The sequence below is a fragment of the Colias eurytheme genome, chromosome 12 (genome assembly GCF_061535395.1).
Source record: "Colias eurytheme isolate Ceu_HAF_F1 chromosome 12, ilColEury1 Martin Lab GWU primary, whole genome shotgun sequence".
Lineage (NCBI taxonomy): Eukaryota > Metazoa > Arthropoda > Insecta > Lepidoptera > Pieridae > Colias > Colias eurytheme.
In genome coordinates, this window is record NC_142991.1 from 9,155,731 (window position 1) to 9,174,387 (window position 18,657).

The 18,657-nt window shown below is 31.7% G+C and overlaps 4 protein-coding genes across 5 annotated transcripts; 3 read left to right on the forward strand and 1 right to left on the reverse strand.

Annotated features, from left to right (window-relative positions):
* The first annotated feature begins 256 nt into the window (after nucleotides 1–256).
* On the forward strand, nucleotides 257–9,553 carry LOC149904207 (ciliary microtubule inner protein 2B-like). Its single transcript, XM_090107882.1, has 5 exons — nucleotides 257–408; nucleotides 7,131–7,232; nucleotides 7,678–7,830; nucleotides 8,305–8,501; nucleotides 8,909–9,553. Exons 1-5 carry the CDS (start codon nucleotides 338–340, stop codon nucleotides 9,139–9,141), a joined length of 756 nt encoding a protein of 251 aa, XP_089964008.1. The 5' UTR covers nucleotides 257–337; the 3' UTR covers nucleotides 9,142–9,553.
* LOC149904208 (uncharacterized) lies at nucleotides 4,969–5,850 on the forward strand. Its single transcript, XM_090107729.1, has 3 exons — nucleotides 4,969–5,221; nucleotides 5,304–5,405; nucleotides 5,503–5,850. Exons 1-3 carry the CDS (start codon nucleotides 5,134–5,136, stop codon nucleotides 5,712–5,714), a joined length of 402 nt encoding a protein of 133 aa, XP_089963855.1. The 5' UTR covers nucleotides 4,969–5,133; the 3' UTR covers nucleotides 5,715–5,850.
* On the forward strand, nucleotides 6,095–7,117 carry LOC149904209 (uncharacterized). Its single transcript, XM_090107883.1, has 2 exons — nucleotides 6,095–6,191; nucleotides 6,329–7,117. Exons 1-2 carry the CDS (start codon nucleotides 6,095–6,097, stop codon nucleotides 6,520–6,522), a joined length of 291 nt encoding a protein of 96 aa, XP_089964009.1. The 3' UTR covers nucleotides 6,523–7,117.
* A 1,457-nt stretch (nucleotides 9,554–11,010) lies between the features above and the next one.
* Nucleotides 11,011–17,306, reverse strand: Gorab (Golgin, RAB6 interacting). Of its 2 annotated transcripts, XM_090108151.1 has the most exons (5): nucleotides 17,100–17,306; nucleotides 16,752–16,984; nucleotides 13,390–13,795; nucleotides 12,338–12,478; nucleotides 11,011–12,039 (listed from the first exon to the last, which is right to left on the reverse strand). In XM_090108151.1, the coding sequence occupies exons 1-5, from the start codon at nucleotides 17,195–17,197 to the stop codon at nucleotides 11,751–11,753; spliced, it is 1,167 nt and encodes a 388-aa protein (XP_089964277.1). In that variant the 5' UTR covers nucleotides 17,198–17,306; the 3' UTR covers nucleotides 11,011–11,750. The 2 variants fall into 2 exon arrangements, with proteins under 2 accessions (XP_089964277.1, XP_089964278.1); XM_090108152.1 differs by lacking the exons at nucleotides 16,752–16,984; nucleotides 17,100–17,306 and adding an exon at nucleotides 14,708–14,923 and having other exon boundaries at nucleotides 11,017–12,039.
* Between the last annotated feature and the right edge of the window lie 1,351 nt (nucleotides 17,307–18,657).

An 18,657-nucleotide genomic window follows, 5' to 3' on the forward strand; every position in this document is an offset into this window, starting at 1 on the left:
AAATGCTTACTTTATTTTTTTAGTACACGAGCCAATTTTAATAGCCTTACAAAGCAGATTATGTACATACATTAATATTCCTTATACTTATGGCTATTTTATTATTTTTCCTACTTTACTATTTTTATATAACAGTTGTCTCTATTTATATCCTAAACTGAATATTTATTTTAACCTAAATGCGCGCGCATTTTAACTTTGCGAGTGGAATATGTAAGTATAATATATACAATCGTTGCTACCATTCTTTAGTATCGCAAAACCTTTAACAGATGACTTACGTTTCTTAGTAAACGATATGTATTTACTACGATATTAAGAAAAAACTTTTAAAAACATGTGGGTGGATGTAAGCGGTCGTGAAAGGCAAAATTATTTAACACAAACGAACGGTTCATTCATACCTGGGTAAGTTTATTTTTAACTGAATACCTAATAGAAAATAGAATACTTTTTTTTGCGTTGTATTAGTTTGCGTGCAAATGCTGTGACATCAAGACACAAGGTAATTTACTATTACCACGGTCTATTAATATTAACTCGTCGAACTTGTAACCATTTTTGATCTCATGTATTGAAATAAATGGTAAACTTTAATACGTTTTATAATGGTTATAAAAATACTATCTAATTAAAAATTACTATTACTAAAATACTTATTATTTAATTTAATAATGTAGATTTCATAATATTATCTTTAGGTGTGTTTAAAACGTTCTTTATTATTCAAATTTTTGAATAGAATAAGAATTTATTTACCCGCGCCTGCACCTGTACTTATTCTGTTTACAAAACTATTTTTACTCCGAAAATAGAATACATAATAATATGTAAGATTAGGATAACAACTTGGTAAAAATTAAAAGAAGGTCCAGAAAGGCGGTCTTATCGCATTCGGCGTTCTCCTCCAGAAGAGCAGAGTAAAATTATAAAATGGAAGAGGGTGTTTTAACTTGTAATTTGTATACGTAGTATATTATTATTAGTCTGTGGTTTTAACTAATATTGACTGTAAAATTCGATTTCCTGCAATGTCCTACATCTTTTAATGGCAAAGTAGTCATAATATTATGTACGTTTCAAAGTCAAAAAGTAATAAAAGAGGCAATGCAAATAATCTTAATTAATGTATTTGGGGAAATTTGTTAATTGCTTTCGGTTACGTAAAAGGCATTATTTCGGTCAAAGCTTCGTTGTTGAGATTTTTTGGTGACGTTGTTCTTGACCTTAACCTCTTTATTAATTACAAACAAAAAAAAACACACTCTACTTACCTACCTTATAAAGTAACGTACCTTGGAGTTGTTGTCAATTAAACAAATCAAATCAGATAATATGTAGGTACCTACATATTTATTGATTTTGTTTAAAAATAGTTTAAACATTTACACTTATCATGGTGTTTCGATATTTTTGATATACTTTATAAAAATAAAACAAATGTGACCTCATTCGTTACTAACTAATTTCAATTCTTTATCAGTATCTTTTCATTTCGTTATTCTATTTAGAAAAAACAAGTAGAATGTAGAGTCTGTAGAGCTAGAAACCGAAATCAAAAAATACGTCTCAGAATGAATTTGATACAAAAATGACTCTATACCTAGGTATAAAGTACATGACGAAACCTTTTTGCACTAATTCCTCTGTCTAAGCCTAGATTAACCGGTCGCTCACCTATCCAGTTCATTATTTTATGTGTAGGTAATTTATAAAATAAATTGGCACAAGAACTCTGATCAGTATAACCCCAATAAACAAACGATTCATAAACAGACATTTATAGGGCGTCTGGAAAAAACTAAAAAAATAATAATGTTATTATGAATCTGAACGTATCTGTACTATGTATAGGGTAAATGTGGGGTAAATGCACCAAAAAACGGTTTTTCAAAATGTACTCATAGTATCTAGGTTTAAAAATGTTCCATAGACAAACGAGGAAAAAATATATTTCTAATGTAGAATATAAACTGTAGGTAGATCTAGTTTTGAAACGGACCGTTAGCGAGTGCCAGAAATATCGGAAATTTAAAGCTAAACTCATTCCCATTTCCCATAAAAGAAATACGATAAAATGGTTACTTTATAAATGTAAAATACAGAGAGATTAAAGATGAATACTGAATACACTAATTTTTTTATGAACACACTAACTTTGCGTAACTTTTTACGTTTGTTTACTTGATTTTTGAAATACTGCCTACTAAATGTGTGAAAAATTTTAACTTTTAGAAACTTACAACCATATTATAACTTTTAAAGCATAACTAGTTGATGTTATGGAAATTATAGTTTAAAGGTGAAGTTGCTAGCGATAGTTTCAACAAAGCAAGTTGGCAACAAGCCCAAGAACAATTTTTCTTATAACTAGTTACCTACAAAAAGTTCTTGAAAATTTAACACACAAATGCAATACACAATCCTTAACTAAAACCTTACTTCATATTACTCTATGCCTTACTTCCTACGGTAAATACGCGTTGTTTTAACAGTATTCTAATCCGTTGCGATTTTCACCTGTAAAAATTCGTAACTAAATCTCAACCTTCAGATTTACATTTAACCTTGAGGTAGCCCGCGACCTGGTGCCAATCGATTAACCCCATTGATGTAACTGATAGTCACAAGAATGTAGGGGATGCGCTATTTTTCGCTGCACGCAAAAGAAATGTAGGCAGATACAAATTAGCAACGGTGTTAAAGATCTGTTATGATGAGTCGATGGATTACATGTCTGAACGTTCACTTTATAATAGGCTTAAAAAAATTAAAAATGAATTAACTATATCGATTCCATAATAATATAATTTTCGAAGCTAGTATAAAGATTATTGAATTTGTAATTGTAAATAGTTGTAAATGATATGTATTTGTAAATGCAGTTGACACTTGACTGAAATTGTGATTCTTGAAATAGGTTCTTAAATTCTCCTAATTTCGTAGTAATTTCTAACGTGTTGCCGGCAGTGATAGCCGTAACTACGAAGTTATTTTTTTTTTATTATTATAAAACAAAAATATAGCGAGTTTATGTAAGCGTTATCTCAAAACAATGTGTCCATTAACACCTTCTTATCGACTCCTTTACATCAAAGCACTTTAATGCTTTCTTTGTATTGTTCTATTGTGCAGGCTTGTCTATTATGCTGTAAATGATGCTAAGATTTCAACACGCCTTCCTTTTATAAGATTTTCTTGTGGCTATACCACCCCATTTAGAAAACATAATCTATTCCGTTACCAGCTTACTAATAATTAATAATAGACCAAGTTGTTCCCTGATATAATTTATCGGGAAAAGTTTTAACGTCTCATAATTATTTACGGTAATCGTAAGCTGCACGAAATATAACTGAATAGTATTCTAATTAAAAGCTATTCAACTAATTAGGTATTCGACTTGAACATTTCTGCGTACAAAGTTGGTATAATTATGATTTTATCACCATATTCGACGCAGCAAGGCCGCCCCGCGCTCTCCGTTCCTGGCACCTAACTATATCTTCATGATATATGATTAGATACAGGGGTAAATTGCACTGCAAGATTGAAGATACCTACAAGATTATGTAGAACTTCATAGACGATAAACACTAGAATTGAAGCCAGCGTTCCCAACCGTACGATAATTATCGTACAAACACGATAATTTGGTGCCTACGTACGATGTACGATAGCATGTTATTATCGTACGCTGATTTTACGATAATTTCTATCAGGCAAAATTCGAGAATTTATATTATTTCACCCATACAAATATGAAATTTTGACGTGTTTTAAACTTGGCGCGTTTATTGAACATAAAGTGGAAATGGAATCGGTTCAGGTCTGTAGTCTGTACCCGTAGAGTGAGAATGACATTCTCACTCTACGTCTGTACCACGCGTAAAACCAAAGAGTATAATGAATATTATGCTTAGATTATACAGGTGTATATGTATAATCTAAGATATTATGGCACGTAAAACGTTTGGGTTTCAGTGTCCGTTGATTTGACAGCGGTAGTTAAACAAACATTAACTATAGAGAACTTGCATAGGTACTTATCAATATTACAATTTATATGATTTATTTATTTATAATTGACTTTATTCTAAAAAGTACGATAATTTCGAACCAAAAACGCCTAATGTACGATAATTTTACGCCCCTGGTACGATAATCAGCTCACTTCAGGTTGCTAACACTGATTGAAGCTTTCGACACTATCAGAAATAAATAGTTATAGCTCATTTCCATGCTATCTGATTTTAACTTCCTTCGTCGAACCCTGTATTTAGAATTTTGATGTTGATGAAGCACCAAAAACGTTTTCGTCGATTAGTAAAAGAGAAAAGAAATTGCATTTTACTTACTTTGATAAAACTAGGTCAAGGAAGTAGAGCGTAAGGTAGACGTCAAAAAATTCGCCTATTTTTCATTTGAGCTAGGAGCTAGGTAATTAGGTATATCGTCGCACAATTATATTTTAAATTTGTATGATAACTTAAAAAAAAGTCGGTATAACTATGTAATTGTACCATGGTTGCTATATTTTTTTAAATATGACGAGGTATTTTCACAATTGTGGAAATTTTCTGGAATTTCAAGCTTTCATTTGCTAGATGCTAAAAAATACTCAATTTCTGCTCAATCCAAAATATCAATACATTACACCTACTGTTGATAGTAGGTAGAGCCGCAGTAGGCCTTGACGAGTCGCGTGTAACGTTGAAATCATTGATCTGTTTAAAATTTTATAACAGTTAACAAACCAATATTTGTTAAAATAGTTCCATACATTATTGACAGCTCTACAAAGGTTAGAGTCTGTGGTTAGCGCCTTGCGAGTAGTGCGTATGCCGTATGTAAACATTACAACCCAAATGTTTTTTCTTTTAAATACCTATCTGGACATGTGTATTGAGTATAGATAGTATAGTTTCGTAGTGTTGATTGCTGTTGCATACACATGATTACCCTTGTAAGAAATCAATGGAAAAGAAAACAATAACACGTTTTTACCAAGATATTGTGATTCGCGGTATCGTGAGAACTGCGCACGTTTGAAACGTCGCTAATGAAGAATCGCGTGAAAGGCGAAACTTACGCATAGATAATACGCGCGAAAAAGATAGAAAACAAAATTAAATGAATTCCAAAATCAAAATTCTAGTAACTCTTTTATCTATGGTAATTGCATTTGATAATAGACGATGTTTGTTATTCAGGGGAATGTGTGAGTAAAAATACATTTTCTGAAATTTCTATTAAGCTTATAGGTCACATCAAAATAAAAGTATAGTGAAATTTACCTTTAGGTGTGGCACACTGTCCTCGGCACATGCATCCATACCATACGCGATGTAATGGTCAGACCTTATCACAGAAAACATGTGATGAACCGCAGGTTTATGTACTAGGTAAGAAGCAAAGGCGAATTTTACTATTTTTTTGTGAAAGTAAGGGGATAGATAAAATAATAGGTGATTGATATAATGTATCATTTTTAAATTAAAGGATATACGTGTGGATGGTCCAGATGTGATTGCAACGGCGACCTTCTCCTGGACGAAAGATCTGGTACATGCATTACATCTGATGTCTGTATGGATATTCCAGAAAGATTACAAGCAAGAATGGATAGAATGAAGGAGCGTAAGAGGGGCAGAAGGCTCCGGATGTCAAAGAAGATTAAAATAACTGAAGATGAATTGACGCATTTGATTTAATATTTTGATTTATAAACATGCGTAATTAATCAACGGAATTGATGTAGGCACTAGACAATACAGTAAACTCAGTAAACTGGTTGAATATTAAAGTATTTTTATCGGAACAAAGACTCTTTTTTATAACTAAAATATAATAAAATCATTAACCAAATAAGTAAATAACCAATGCCTTAGGTACATGTACCTAATGCCGCGCTCTAATGACAATGTAACTTTAGAAACTTTTTATTTTTGCGCACTTTACTACCTACTTCATTTGTTTCTTATTTCCATTCATGTTCTGTTTATGTTTACTGAAATAAACGGAAATCGTTTTATAAATCAAAATGACACAATAGCGCAAACCACCAGTGTGATCACAGTTCTCCGCTATAGTTATGTTAATTCTTTTATTTTTGTGTTTATTGCAATTTACTGGTTCAATGTATTACGCTAGAGTTGGAAACCCTGGTTGCCTAATGTATAATTCAACATGTAAGTACGTACATAAATAGAAAATGATCCTAAAATATAAACATAGGTACGTAATGAATAAAGTCAACAAGCATAATTCATTGGATTTCCAGATAGACAATTAAAAAGTTAAATCATTTTTGTTTTCAAATTCACAGGCGTAGATGAATGCCCACCTAACATGCATAGAGTGAACAGCGAATGCCGCCCAACGCCCTCACAACGCACTTGCGACGAACCCGTCGCGTTATCTATGGGCACCATTTGCGACTGGTCGCGTTGCGACTGCGACTTTCCGTTCGTGCTCCACCTCCCCTCTGGATATTGCTTCGCGTATGAAGATTGCCCCTGATGTCGGTTTTATTAAATCAAACCCGTGAACCGTTAAATTTATAAATCTTCCAATTCCAATAAATAAACGATAGGGTGAAATAAAATTCATATTTAAATTGTGTTTCATTTCGCAGCAAATATTTCTGAATATTGGCTACCAACCTCTAACCTATTTATATTTTTAAAACATGTTTTTACTTATTTAGTCTCTGAAATTAGAAGCGATAGCTACAACCTGAGTGAATTAGATAGTTAGGACATAACCTAGATTTTGAGTTTAATTTTTCAATCAATAAAGGAACAAACGAAAGCAACAATGTATCATGTAGGCTATCTAATAGCTTACCTAAGCTAAGTAAAAAAAATGAAAAACTTACTTAGGTCTTAGTTAGGTACTTAGGTAAGAAATCCTGCATCCCCGCATAAGGGGAAGCGGCGAAGGCGAACATTCCACTTGAATCCAAATTAATAAAGTTATGATAGCCTTCTACAATGCAATAAAATAAAACCTTAGATTTAAACGAATACCACAGATAAATGCGTTTCAATCGTGTACTAGACGGTCTCGCTTGAATTGCATTACAAGATATTCAATAACCAAATTAATTTATCTCTTATTTATTATAGATACACTGGCCACTGTCCCCTGCTGAAATTTCGTTACGGAAAGTGCTATGGCGACAACACAAGGCAGATCTTAAGAGAAATTCGTTCCAAAGGACTTTTTAAGTAAGCTATCGGCTATAAAAATAAACTACTTAATTGGAAATCAGCCAGTGTTCTAACCGAACAGTAAAATCGTATACTTATGTAAATAAGGATTGAGGGAAAATCTTGTCATACACTTTCATTAGTTACCTACTTATTCACACTATTACATTTACATTTAAAGCACTGCTATTGCCTATTACTCATCTTTATATCAATACTTAGGACATCGTTGATCAGTACTATACCTACTTAGGTACTATGTAGTATCTATTTAGTATTCTGTGGTATGTGGTATACTATGTGGATTGTAAAGCCTGAGTAGGTAGGTACGATTAAGTAGTTCATGTTCAATAAAAACTTCGAACTGCTTTCGCATTTTGTGTCGTCAAACGTCTACATGATTTGTCTATTGATTGAGTTACCTGGGGAAAAATAATGTCTAAAACTTTATCTACCCCTACAGCAAGCCACTAGAATACAGGCCGGGCGATAACTACGAGATAGACAACATGCCTCGGCATGAGCGGCCTTCACGCGACGTGTACGATGGAATACGAAACCGACAACCCACCTACATGACCGGATACACCGGATACGTTCCAGGGATGAATTTTGCGTAATAACTATTAATTTCCTAATCCTATCTAATATTATAACTATTAATTTCCTCATCCTAACTAATATTATAAATGCGAAAGTTTGTGTAACCTATCCTATGTGTAACACATAGGATAGGTTTTATCCCGGAATTATCCCCACGGGAACGAGCACTATGCGGATTATTCTTTGAAAACGCGGGCGAAGCCGCGGGCGGAAAGCTAGTGATGCTATAAATCTTTACCAAATTCTATTAATTAAACCGTATTCAGAATTTGAATCTTGAAATATTACATACGTAAGTATGCCTTTGTTTCTCCATTAAGGACTTTTTTATGGTCAATCCGTTAACGCCTATCGGCCAAATGAATTACGGTATCCTTTGTATGCTATCGCTTCTGTAAATTCCGAAAGTAATATTGCACTATAGAAGTTTTAGCTAAAATTTGACCTTCCATAACATGTTCAATAACCGTATTAATAATAATTCTAGATACGGTAAATCATACGGTCGCACAGCAGACGACTGTATGGCGGACTTCTCTCGTAACCAACGACAATTGAAACGTAAAGCGGATTTGAACAAAACCTATGTGCGCTCAAGAAGCGCGCCCAAAATGGAAACGATTCACTCAAGAGACGAGATCAGACGCGATTTAAGCAGATTTAGGGAGATCAATAAATATAAAGGTAAGTTTTTAAGTGAAACTTCTGGCGCATTGAGGGTAAAATCTCAAGGTAGCGTCATGGCAATACCGTCACGTCATGGAGTAAGGCGACAATTTTTGGTATCTTTGAATCTTAAAAATATATATTTATAAAGCATTTGAATATTAAATTTATATTTATAAAGCATTTGAATGCCATAAAACCAAAAATATCAATCTTTGAATCTTGCCAAAGAAGTTTCACTTCCGACACGTGTGCTCGGCAACAAGCTCTTTTTAATCAGCAATCGATGTTGAGGCAGTAGCTGCACGTTTATCTACAGGAAAATATGTGCGAGTACTATAAATAAATTCAATATTTATAGCTACAATGAAAACAACTTGAACATCACTATTATTTAATGGTCAAAATCATATTTAAATTTTCAGAAAACACAATATCACCAGAATTCCCGCCTATAGCTGGCTACACTGGACACATACCTCGCATCAAAGGTTCGGAAGCATCTCTCAGCCAACGATATCATTGCGCAGCAAAACGAGGATTGGAACTAATTCAAATTGAGCGGGAAAATCGAAAGGAATTACAGAACGCAGACGCTAATATACGCGCCATTTTGAAACCGAACGATAAAAAGTATTCCTATTGGAATTGGGGATAGCATACGGGAAGAAGAATGTTCTTTACCAAATGTAGGTAAAGGACGTTCTTCTTTAAGCAGAATACAGTATTGTTAAAAGTAAATGATATTATTTACCGAAGAACAGTATTTCTCGTTGTTAGCGTATTGTAAGCGTTAATATGGGCAATAATGAAATAATTTTAAAAATATTGTTTACAAAATTGTCTCATAACACAAATACAGTGTTATAGCAGATTTTATTACGGTAATAGTAATCATATATGCGAAAAGCAGAAAATTCATATTATGTTTTTAATAATTTATAGCTGTTACCCTCACGAACTTTTACAAAAATACGTTTTTATGTCTATGTTTTTATATAAATACTCCATCCGTCCTAATAACTTTTAGCACTTCATAATATTATATTCAGAAGATTTAGTTGAAAGTAGGGTTTGGGAATTCTCGACAATTTCAACGTCCCGGGACACGAGACAGGCTACGATCAAAGTCCCGGGACTTCCCGGGACTTCGAGACTTTTTTTAAATATAAAATTTGAACTTTGATTTCTGGTGAAACGTATTAATAAATAATTTGGAAAATCCAAAAGTGCACGCCTCATAATTTTTTTTTAATAAATATTTATTAATTATTATTTTTGTTTATTTAATAACAATTAAACCACATCGAATCAGACCCTGAAAAATGAAAGGGTTCTATTCCTGAGCATACTCAAGCGTAAGAGAAAAAAAAAGACTCGATTAGTAAAGTATTTCGGTCGCTATCGTGTTAACAAGAAAAAGGATCCGCACATACAGACACACGGACGTCCAAGACAGAACTTTTTTAAACTGTTTTTTAACTAGTTTAAATAACAAAAATGACATCAAAAATATCATGAACGTTAAAAATAGTGTTTTTTCTTAATATGTGTGTGTATGTATTATCTTACAAGTGCAATGTATGATATCAGATGTTTTGCGCGAAGTGACAGTAGTACCCACCTCAACGCTTCGCTTATGAGGCGTGCAAAAGGGATTTTTTTTTAAATCAACATTAATTATCGGTTAAATCAACATTTATTAAACATAAAATATAATCACAATAGTTTTAACTTTAATATGTCAAATAATTGGTATGTTTATTCCTATAATCACAGATTAACTTTTAATTTAAAACAATTATTAAATATTATTATAAAGAAACTTAGTAACAATCATACTAACTTTAATATCATGTCATAATCATATTAATGATAATTTGGTAATTTTTATAATCACAGATTTGTTTCCTTATCTGTAAAACAGACTTTTGAATCAGTCTTTCAAATTATTAATCAGTTAAAAAAATAAAATTACTTTGATTTTATAAAATAGGCTTTTAAAAAAATCAGAGCATTAACAGCTTTGTCCGACAATCTGATTTTTGTAGTAACGCCACCGGACAAGGAAAACACTCTCTCATTTTCAACAGAAGTCGGTTGAAAATAAAAATTAATACAATACATACGACTATCGTGTCTCGTCTCGAGTCTCGACCCAAAAGTCCCGGGACACGAGACAACGAAATTTACAAAAAGTCCCGGGACTTCGAGACACGAGACGTCCCGGGACCCAAACCCTAGTTGAAAGTGGTATTTTAAACAAATCCGTCTAAACGGGCTCACAGACTAGTACCCACATCTAACTAAGAAATATCAATAATCAACTCGATCTAAACACACTTAACTATAACTTTTTTCAAAATCGGCAAGTATACTGTCAATACAATACTTATTGCAAGGAAATAAAAACAACTCAACGCAATTATCAGATAATGCAAAATGAACTAAAAATAAGTCACAAAACCATGACCGGTGACCTGGAAAGCGTTGCAGTATTAATTAAATGTGATTATTTTCAAGCATTCCAAGAGTATATGGAATAGTATACTCTTTTTGCCAATGCACAAAAACATAACTGGTGCAATCATTATTTACTTCGCGTAAATATTTACTCTTGTGCTATGTTTCTTTTACATTTCCAGACTTTAGATTAAATTGATAAATTAAAAGATGTTTTATAAATAAATATTCGTTTTATTTCTTAAATTTTTAAACTTAAATATACACTTATTTATAAATAATTGCCCTTTTTATTATTAACAATTTCTAATAACTATGCATATTATGTTATTAATTATTATTAGTCTTGTTATGATATTGTGTTATACACAATTTAAAGAAATATAAAGTACATATCCATTTGTACACATTATAAGGCACATAATAACAAGAAAGTATGATTATTATAAAAGGTAATTGAAAAATAATGAATATACGAATTTTAAATGCATTATAATCGATAGCGCATTTAAAAATGCTTATCTGAGCCATAACATTCATTTTACATTGATACAAACATACCTCATTCAATACAAAGCTTTGTACTACAAAAGTAAAAGAGTATAAAAATATACCTGTAGTTTTAAAAATGTCATAGTAATACCATTATTTATATACTTGTCAAGGAATCTCTTATCTAATATCATTAGATTAACAATAATATCATATATTAGAGTTAGCACCTTAGTACATTAGATGCCATATTGCACCAAAAATTGTATTAAATTTCTATTCCCATGTCTATAACTACATATTTATAAAATTCTATTTTTCATTAAAAATTTCCACCATCTTACCAGTCTTTTCGTCTACTCCATCTATAATAACAGGCCTATCTTCTGTTGGTGTTACCACACCTGACATTTCATTTAATTCTTTATTTTTATCGTTGGCAAGTTCTAACATAAGCGTTTCTAGTTTCTGAGCTTTTCTTGTTTCATTATGAGTTATTAAAGCACAAAGATGTTCAGTTAACAATTCCTTCTTCTCTTTTTCCTTTTGAAGTTGTATTTTTGCTTGCAGAAACTCTTTCTCAATTTTTAAATAATTTTTTCTGTAAAAAAAGTAACCAAATTGTTAATAAAACTAACAGGATATGTATTTACGTATTTTCTACCTTTAAAAAAATATGTTTAGGTTAACAAATCAGTTTAAGAATACTCAAATGAAGTATACTTACTATTAAGCCATGAATATACAATAAAATAAAATAAACAAGTAATACTGAAAGGACAACAATGCCTCAATATTATCATTAGAAAAACTTTATTTAAAATTAAATAACACTTTTTACAATTATTGTCTCCTATGATCATATGACACAATAAAGAATAATCGAAAATATATCTTACTCCGCCTCTGAATAACTGATGCATGCTTGATCAATTTTTTTCCTCAACACAGCCACATCTTGTGAAAACTGACCATCCAATACTTGTAATTCCTTCTTTATTTTTTCTAACTTTTGCACTTCTTCTTCTGTTTGTTTCGTCCTGAAAAAAAAAAAAAAATAGAACATTTTTTTTAATATATCAAATTACTGCAAAATTTTGTAGAACACCCCAGAATCCCATTCTTCTATACATTTTTAAAGGATTTTATTACAAAAAATAACACAATAGTTAAACTCTACAGCAAATTAAAATTAGCACTTTGTTATAACTGAATTAAAATAATAAAATGGAAAATTTTATAATTTTTCTTACCATATTGCTTTAGTTATGAGATGATAAAACTTGTTTACCATTATCAAAGTGTGAGAATAAAAATTGAAGAGACATGTTAACCAAAAAGATATCAGAGATAACACACTTCAACGTGATAAGGTAAACATTACAAAAAATATTTCAATGTACATATATTTTCTCTATTTAATGTTAGCATGGTTATTTAATCATAATGTTTGGTTACATTCATTATCATGTTACAATAATGTACATAATAATATATTTGAACATCAAATCACAAAAACCACTAAAAAATATGTTATTATTATTTTATGAAAATAAATTTGAACATTCTTCTACATCCATATTTAAGTATTTAAAAGTAGCCCAGAGCTGGAAATGGAAAAAATATTTGTATAGCAAAGAAATGGAGTTAAGACTTCAGAGTAAAATATTAAAAAAAATCATAAATGTATTTTCCATTTTTAATTTCTATTTAAAATAAAAAATAAAAATCTGTGTTATGTATATATGTCTCTTAATCTAAATAGCAAGTAGATTTCAATCACATCTATTTACAATTTTTACAAACAAACCGAACAATATTACAGATACAAGAGAAAAACACCTTCATCATCATCTTATAGAAAAAAAAACTATTCACAACTATGTATAGATGTGAAACTTCATAACAAATTTTCTTCTACATAACATGCTCTATTCAAAACCACAATTACCTGTCAGCCAGCGCTTTAGAAAGCATTTCTTTCCTTTTCTTATTCTGTTCTTCCATCAACTTCTGCCTCAATTGAAGCTCTTCTAACTTCACTTTATGCACCACCAATTCATCTTCTGTATAATTATCAACACATCTAATTACGTCAGGTGCGACATTAGAATTATCTCCTGTCTCATTGCTTTTTTCAGAAAATTTTTCATTCTGGTCAGTAGTCATATTAACATTTAATTTTTGAGATGGGTGTGGTGGAGATTGTGTGGTAAGACTTAACCTACACTTTTCAAAAAGATCCGTGTTGATATCATCTGAAAATTGCTTTTGTAGTGAAAGCGGCTTTTTAGGTGTCCTTTTTGGTATTGAGCCAATTTTTTCAATCCTCCTCACTGTCTCTATGCTTCTTTGATCTGAAACAATATTTAAATTAAATAATATACTTATACCCATTGAAGTGCCATCAGGGTGCTTGATACATAATATATTATATTGCTTAAATATTCAAATGATTGCATTTAGTACCTTTGTATAAGTAAAAGCAATAACACCTTATTATTTACAAAACAGTATTCATCAAGGAACAACAACTTAGAATGAGTCATGAATTACATCATTTATATATCATAAAAAGTAATATTTTACATGGTTCAAATATCAGTCTATGGGTATTTTATGTATATGTATGATATTATTTTAAAATTCACATTAAAAACACTTGGATTAATTTTTATCATTTAATGAAATGAAATCTATGTACACATAATAAATCTGTAGAAGGGTCAATTCTGTACATTGAAAATATTGAAAAAATAAATAGCAGGGGGTGTTACTGGATCAATACCAAACCCAAATATGTGATTAAAAAATTTTTTGTCTGTCTGTCTGTCTCTGTGTTGAGGCATCACGTGAAAACTAACAGTTCGATTTCGATGAAACTTGGTATAATTATACCTTATTATCCTGGGCATAAAATGGGATACTTTTTATCCTGGAAAAATGCGTAGAAAAAAATAATCATAATTTTTCCGCGCGGACGGAGTCGCGGGCGGAAGCTAGTAAAAACATATTTTTAAAAGAATAAGCATCAAATACTTACAAACTCAGCATACAAAGTACTTAGTTACTACTGTTTGAATCACTCACAAACCTTGGATAACCGGAAACTTTATCGTATTATCGTAGTGCTATGTTTTTGTATTTAATAAAGCATAACAATTACAAGTACTTATGTGAATCGAATCCGAATGAACAGTTATGTGAAGTGAACGTTCCATTGACCCAATGGGAAAAATTAAACAATAATAATTAGCACTTGAATTTACCGCTGTTTTTCTCAGTCTCTCCAGATTTAATTCTTTGTAAATCTTCTTCACTAAAACCGGCGAATGTTGATGACATTTTTAACTGACTAGAAGATCATCAACAGTTTTGTATTGGTTGGGTATAGCTGAGAAATATAGAAGAAGCCGAAATAACACATTATTTAGTTTAAGAAATCCATGTTCATAGACGAATTTACTACGTGTATGCGTGAAATTGACAAATGACAAAATACTTGCTCTGTGGACAAAATCAACTACGTAAGAAGAGACAGGATTACCATAGATAAAAATAAACTTCAAGAAACGTCAAAAGGCTAGATTAGAATAGCCAACATGACAACTTCTAGTGTCTGACAGAGCTACCAACATAAGTGCATAATGCTGTGCAGGCTGTAGGTACCCTCGATATCGATAATTATTTTACTTGTATTTGTATTCTCTTTGTTTTACTTGCACTTGGGTTAAATAAAATTGTAATTGCTGTTTAATTAAATGTTTTAATGAAATAAAGGAAACCCGAACAAACAACCATTTATTCACTACTAGCTTCCGCCCACGACTCCGTCCGCGCGGAAAAATTAAGATTTATTTTTTTCTACGTATTTTTACGGGTTAAAAAGTATCCTATTTTATGCCCAGGATAATAAGGTATATTTATACCAAGTTTCATCGAAATCGAACTGTTAGTTTTCATGTGATGCCTTCACATACAGACAGACAGACACAGACAAAAATTTTTTTAATCACATATTGGGTTTGGTATCGATCCAGTAAAACCCCCCGCTATTTATATTTTCAATATTTTCAATGTACAGAATTGACCCTTCTACAGATTTATTATATGTATAGATAAATACCCATCAGTATACATATACATATAATCATAACAAGATTCATCATTTTGCATCAGACACATGCAGAAATAAACAGTTTTATTTGATACAAATACAAAATGACTATTTATTACGAATAATTAAAAATTAAAAAAAAAAATACTATTTCAGAGCAAAGTTACAATATGCATCAACTCAAGTCTCAACCACTTCTTATCTAGCGGAACTCGTTAATTGAGCAATTTTATTTATGTCAGCGTTTGATTGCTCTCTTTCAGTTAATGACACATTTATTTTCTTACATTCATTTCTAATGAGTAAAATTGACAATTTTGTTATTAACGTGTGCATTAAGATGCCACTGTGTTCATCACACATCCAAGTTAAACTCACTTCCTTGTACATCATTACACAACAAGATTTAACAATGTCATTGATGTGTAATAAATATTTAATATCAGGCTCAAATATGGATACACATAAATTAACTGTGTTGCAGAGGTTCAAGGTCGGATATGTAAGACAGAGCTTGTCCTTCCATCATTCTTTAAGAGCTATATAATTATATGTGTTATCACTCCCTGGCTTCAATGTCCTTAAACTGTCGCAGCATTTCAAACAGTGACATCTTTTAACCAATACAAAGGCTAGATAACCGCTAACATAAACAACTGGTTGATTTTCAAAAAGCTCAAACCAGTTGTTATCTGTTTCGGGTTCAATGTCTGGCAAATGTAAAATAGGATCACTATCATATTCATCATCTATATCAAGTGTAACTGGATACGAATGTTCTGATTCAATTAAATCATCGACATCGGCATTTTTAAAAACTAAATCATGAAAATCTAAAATAAGTTGATTTTCGTCAGGGTCACAATTAGCTCCTCGAATAGGAGTACTCAATTTCGTCAATATGCTCGTTTATGCTCGTTTTCGTTAAAATGGTGACACGTTGGATTTTGATTCGTTGGCGAATGTTGCCTAATTAAACCGAAAAGATTCTCTATAGTGTCTTGGTTTAATTGACGTTAATTAATTTTAGAATTACATTGATTTTTTAGTTTTGTACAAACTAATTAACTTCTCCACAATACTAACACAAATAATTTGCTTTATAATTTTAGTATTTTGAATTAAATTATTGTAATATATATACATATTTAAGCAATAATATGAATATGTGAATATATCATTATTATGCTACTCACCTTCTCGCTGTTCTTTGAAGAGGTGATAAGGAAATATAGCCAGAATAGTGTCTGAAAGTGGCGCAGAAGTCAGTCTTACTGATGGTATAGCTGTTTTTTTTAGCTGAGTTCGTTTTTTCTTGAAATCACTTTCTTTGAAATGCTTTCCACACACAAATTTTAACTGATGCAGTTTTTCAATGGGTACATAAGCAAGATCCTCTTTTCCTGACATTTTCACCCATTCTCTACACCTGAAAATGAAATGTCGACAATGATGAAAAATTATAACATCTGATAAAGTAAAATATAAGTTTTATGAATGAAAATACAAAGATAACGCTGTTGCATAAAGAAATTTCTACTTACTGCAGTTCATCTAGAGGAAATCTAGCCATAAAATAGCGTTTTATCCCGTCTTTTCGCTCCGATCTCAAACCACATATTTCACATTTTCTGTACGCCATTCTTCGCAACCAGTATATCACAAACCGCACAAAAAAAACTTAGGTTTTAAAACAATTAGGTACTTATTTTCCAACAAGTGGTAAATAAACTTACCAATCATTACAAAATGTAGTACCGCTAACCACAAATTACAATATGGAGTAATGTCACTGTGACAATGACGGAGAGTGAAACACACTGAGGAAGTGAGCGAGACAAATATAGTCGCCACTCGGAGCAATTTTGCTCCGAGAGTCGCCATGAAAATTTTGCCCCGTTTCATATAAAAAAAATTTTCTATGAAGTTGCGACAGACTGCTGTAACTAGGCTGTAACGAAGCATATTTTGGTACTGCAGAGTGCAGCAAAGGCAGCAAACAGCAAACTTTATTTTCACAAACACGCCCATCTGTCAGTGTCATTCAAATACCGAAACATCCTCGTATTGGGAAAGTTGAAGTCCCCTAATGGGTGGGACCACAAAAATGAAGAAGGGAAAGTTTGCCAATATTTCGGACTATATATTAGTAGAGAGGTCGCCAATGCGAAAGTATGAAATATGTATGGTTTCAAAGGCGACACGGGCTCCCTAAATTTTATGTGACTTTGGATTAATATTCTGAAACAGTCACACATACAATCAAAACGGAACTTTAGTATAAGTAATATGATTTATTGGGTCTTTTTCTTTCTATGTACAAGACAGTTACGTAATTGTAACATTTTCGCACGATTCATTTTTTATTCACAAATTATGCCTTTTTTAAGGATTATTACATTTTTGAAGTTCTTTATCGGGGTTGGAAAAAAATTTAGTGTAACATTTTTTCGTTACGCGTGACATTTTTCCATTACGTGCCATCTTTTTCTTATCCCTACAACGCGTGATTCGACGTATTTCTGTAAAGTTGCATATGTAGTAAATTATTTTTTGAAAAATAAGGTCATAAAGAAGTTACACTTTTTACGTGTGTAGGTACCCTAGTACACGCACACATTTTGAAGTGAAACTTCTTTATCGGGGTTGGAAAAAAATTTAGTGTAACATTTTTTCGTTACGCGTGACATTTTTCCGTTACGCGCCATGTTTTTCTTATCCCTACCACGCCTGAAGTTGCATATAGTAAATTATTTTTTGGAAAATAAGGTCATAAAGTTTCACTTCTTAGGTGTGTACACTAGTACAAGCACACATTTTTTTGAAGTGAAACTTCTTTATCGGGGTTGGAAAAAAAATTAGTGTAACATTTTTTCGTTACGTGTGACATTTTTCCGTTACGCGCCATCTTTTTCTTATCCCTATCACGCGTGATTTGACGTATTTCTGTAAAGTTGCATATAATACATTTTTTTTTAAATAAGGTCATAAAGAAGTTTCACTTCTTACGTGTGTACACTAGTACACTAGTACACTAGTAGCCGCGGTGCTGGTACTACTACGCGCTGCGAGAAATGCGGAATCACCTATATATTGCGCATG

Coding starts and splice junctions, on each gene's coding strand:
- Gorab (XM_090108151.1), bottom strand. CDS start 17,197: ATGGCGTACAGAAAATGTGAAATATGTGGTTTGAGATCGGAGCGAAAA. Junction 16,985..17,099: donor TTTCCTCTAGATGAACTGCA/GTAAGTAGAAAT, acceptor TTTCATTTTCAG/GTGTAGAGAATGGGTGAAAA. Junction 13,796..16,751: donor CTTCAAAGAACAGCGAGAAG/GTGAGTAGCATA, acceptor ATATTGTTTCAG/ATCAAAGAAGCATAGAGACA.
- LOC149904207 (XM_090107882.1), top strand. CDS start 338: ATGTGGGTGGATGTAAGCGGTCGTGAAAGGCAAAATTATTTAACACAA. Junction 7,233..7,677: donor CGTTCCAAAGGACTTTTTAA/GTAAGCTATCGG, acceptor CTACCCCTACAG/CAAGCCACTAGAATACAGGC. Junction 7,831..8,304: donor GTTCCAGGGATGAATTTTGC/GTAATAACTATT, acceptor TAATAATTCTAG/ATACGGTAAATCATACGGTC.
- LOC149904208 (XM_090107729.1), top strand. CDS start 5,134: ATGAATTCCAAAATCAAAATTCTAGTAACTCTTTTATCTATGGTAATT. Junction 5,222..5,303: donor TTTGTTATTCAGGGGAATGT/GTGAGTAAAAAT, acceptor ATTTACCTTTAG/GTGTGGCACACTGTCCTCGG. Junction 5,406..5,502: donor ACCGCAGGTTTATGTACTAG/GTAAGAAGCAAA, acceptor TTTAAATTAAAG/GATATACGTGTGGATGGTCC.
- LOC149904209 (XM_090107883.1), top strand. CDS start 6,095: ATGTTAATTCTTTTATTTTTGTGTTTATTGCAATTTACTGGTTCAATG. Junction 6,192..6,328: donor CCTAATGTATAATTCAACAT/GTAAGTACGTAC, acceptor TCAAATTCACAG/GCGTAGATGAATGCCCACCT.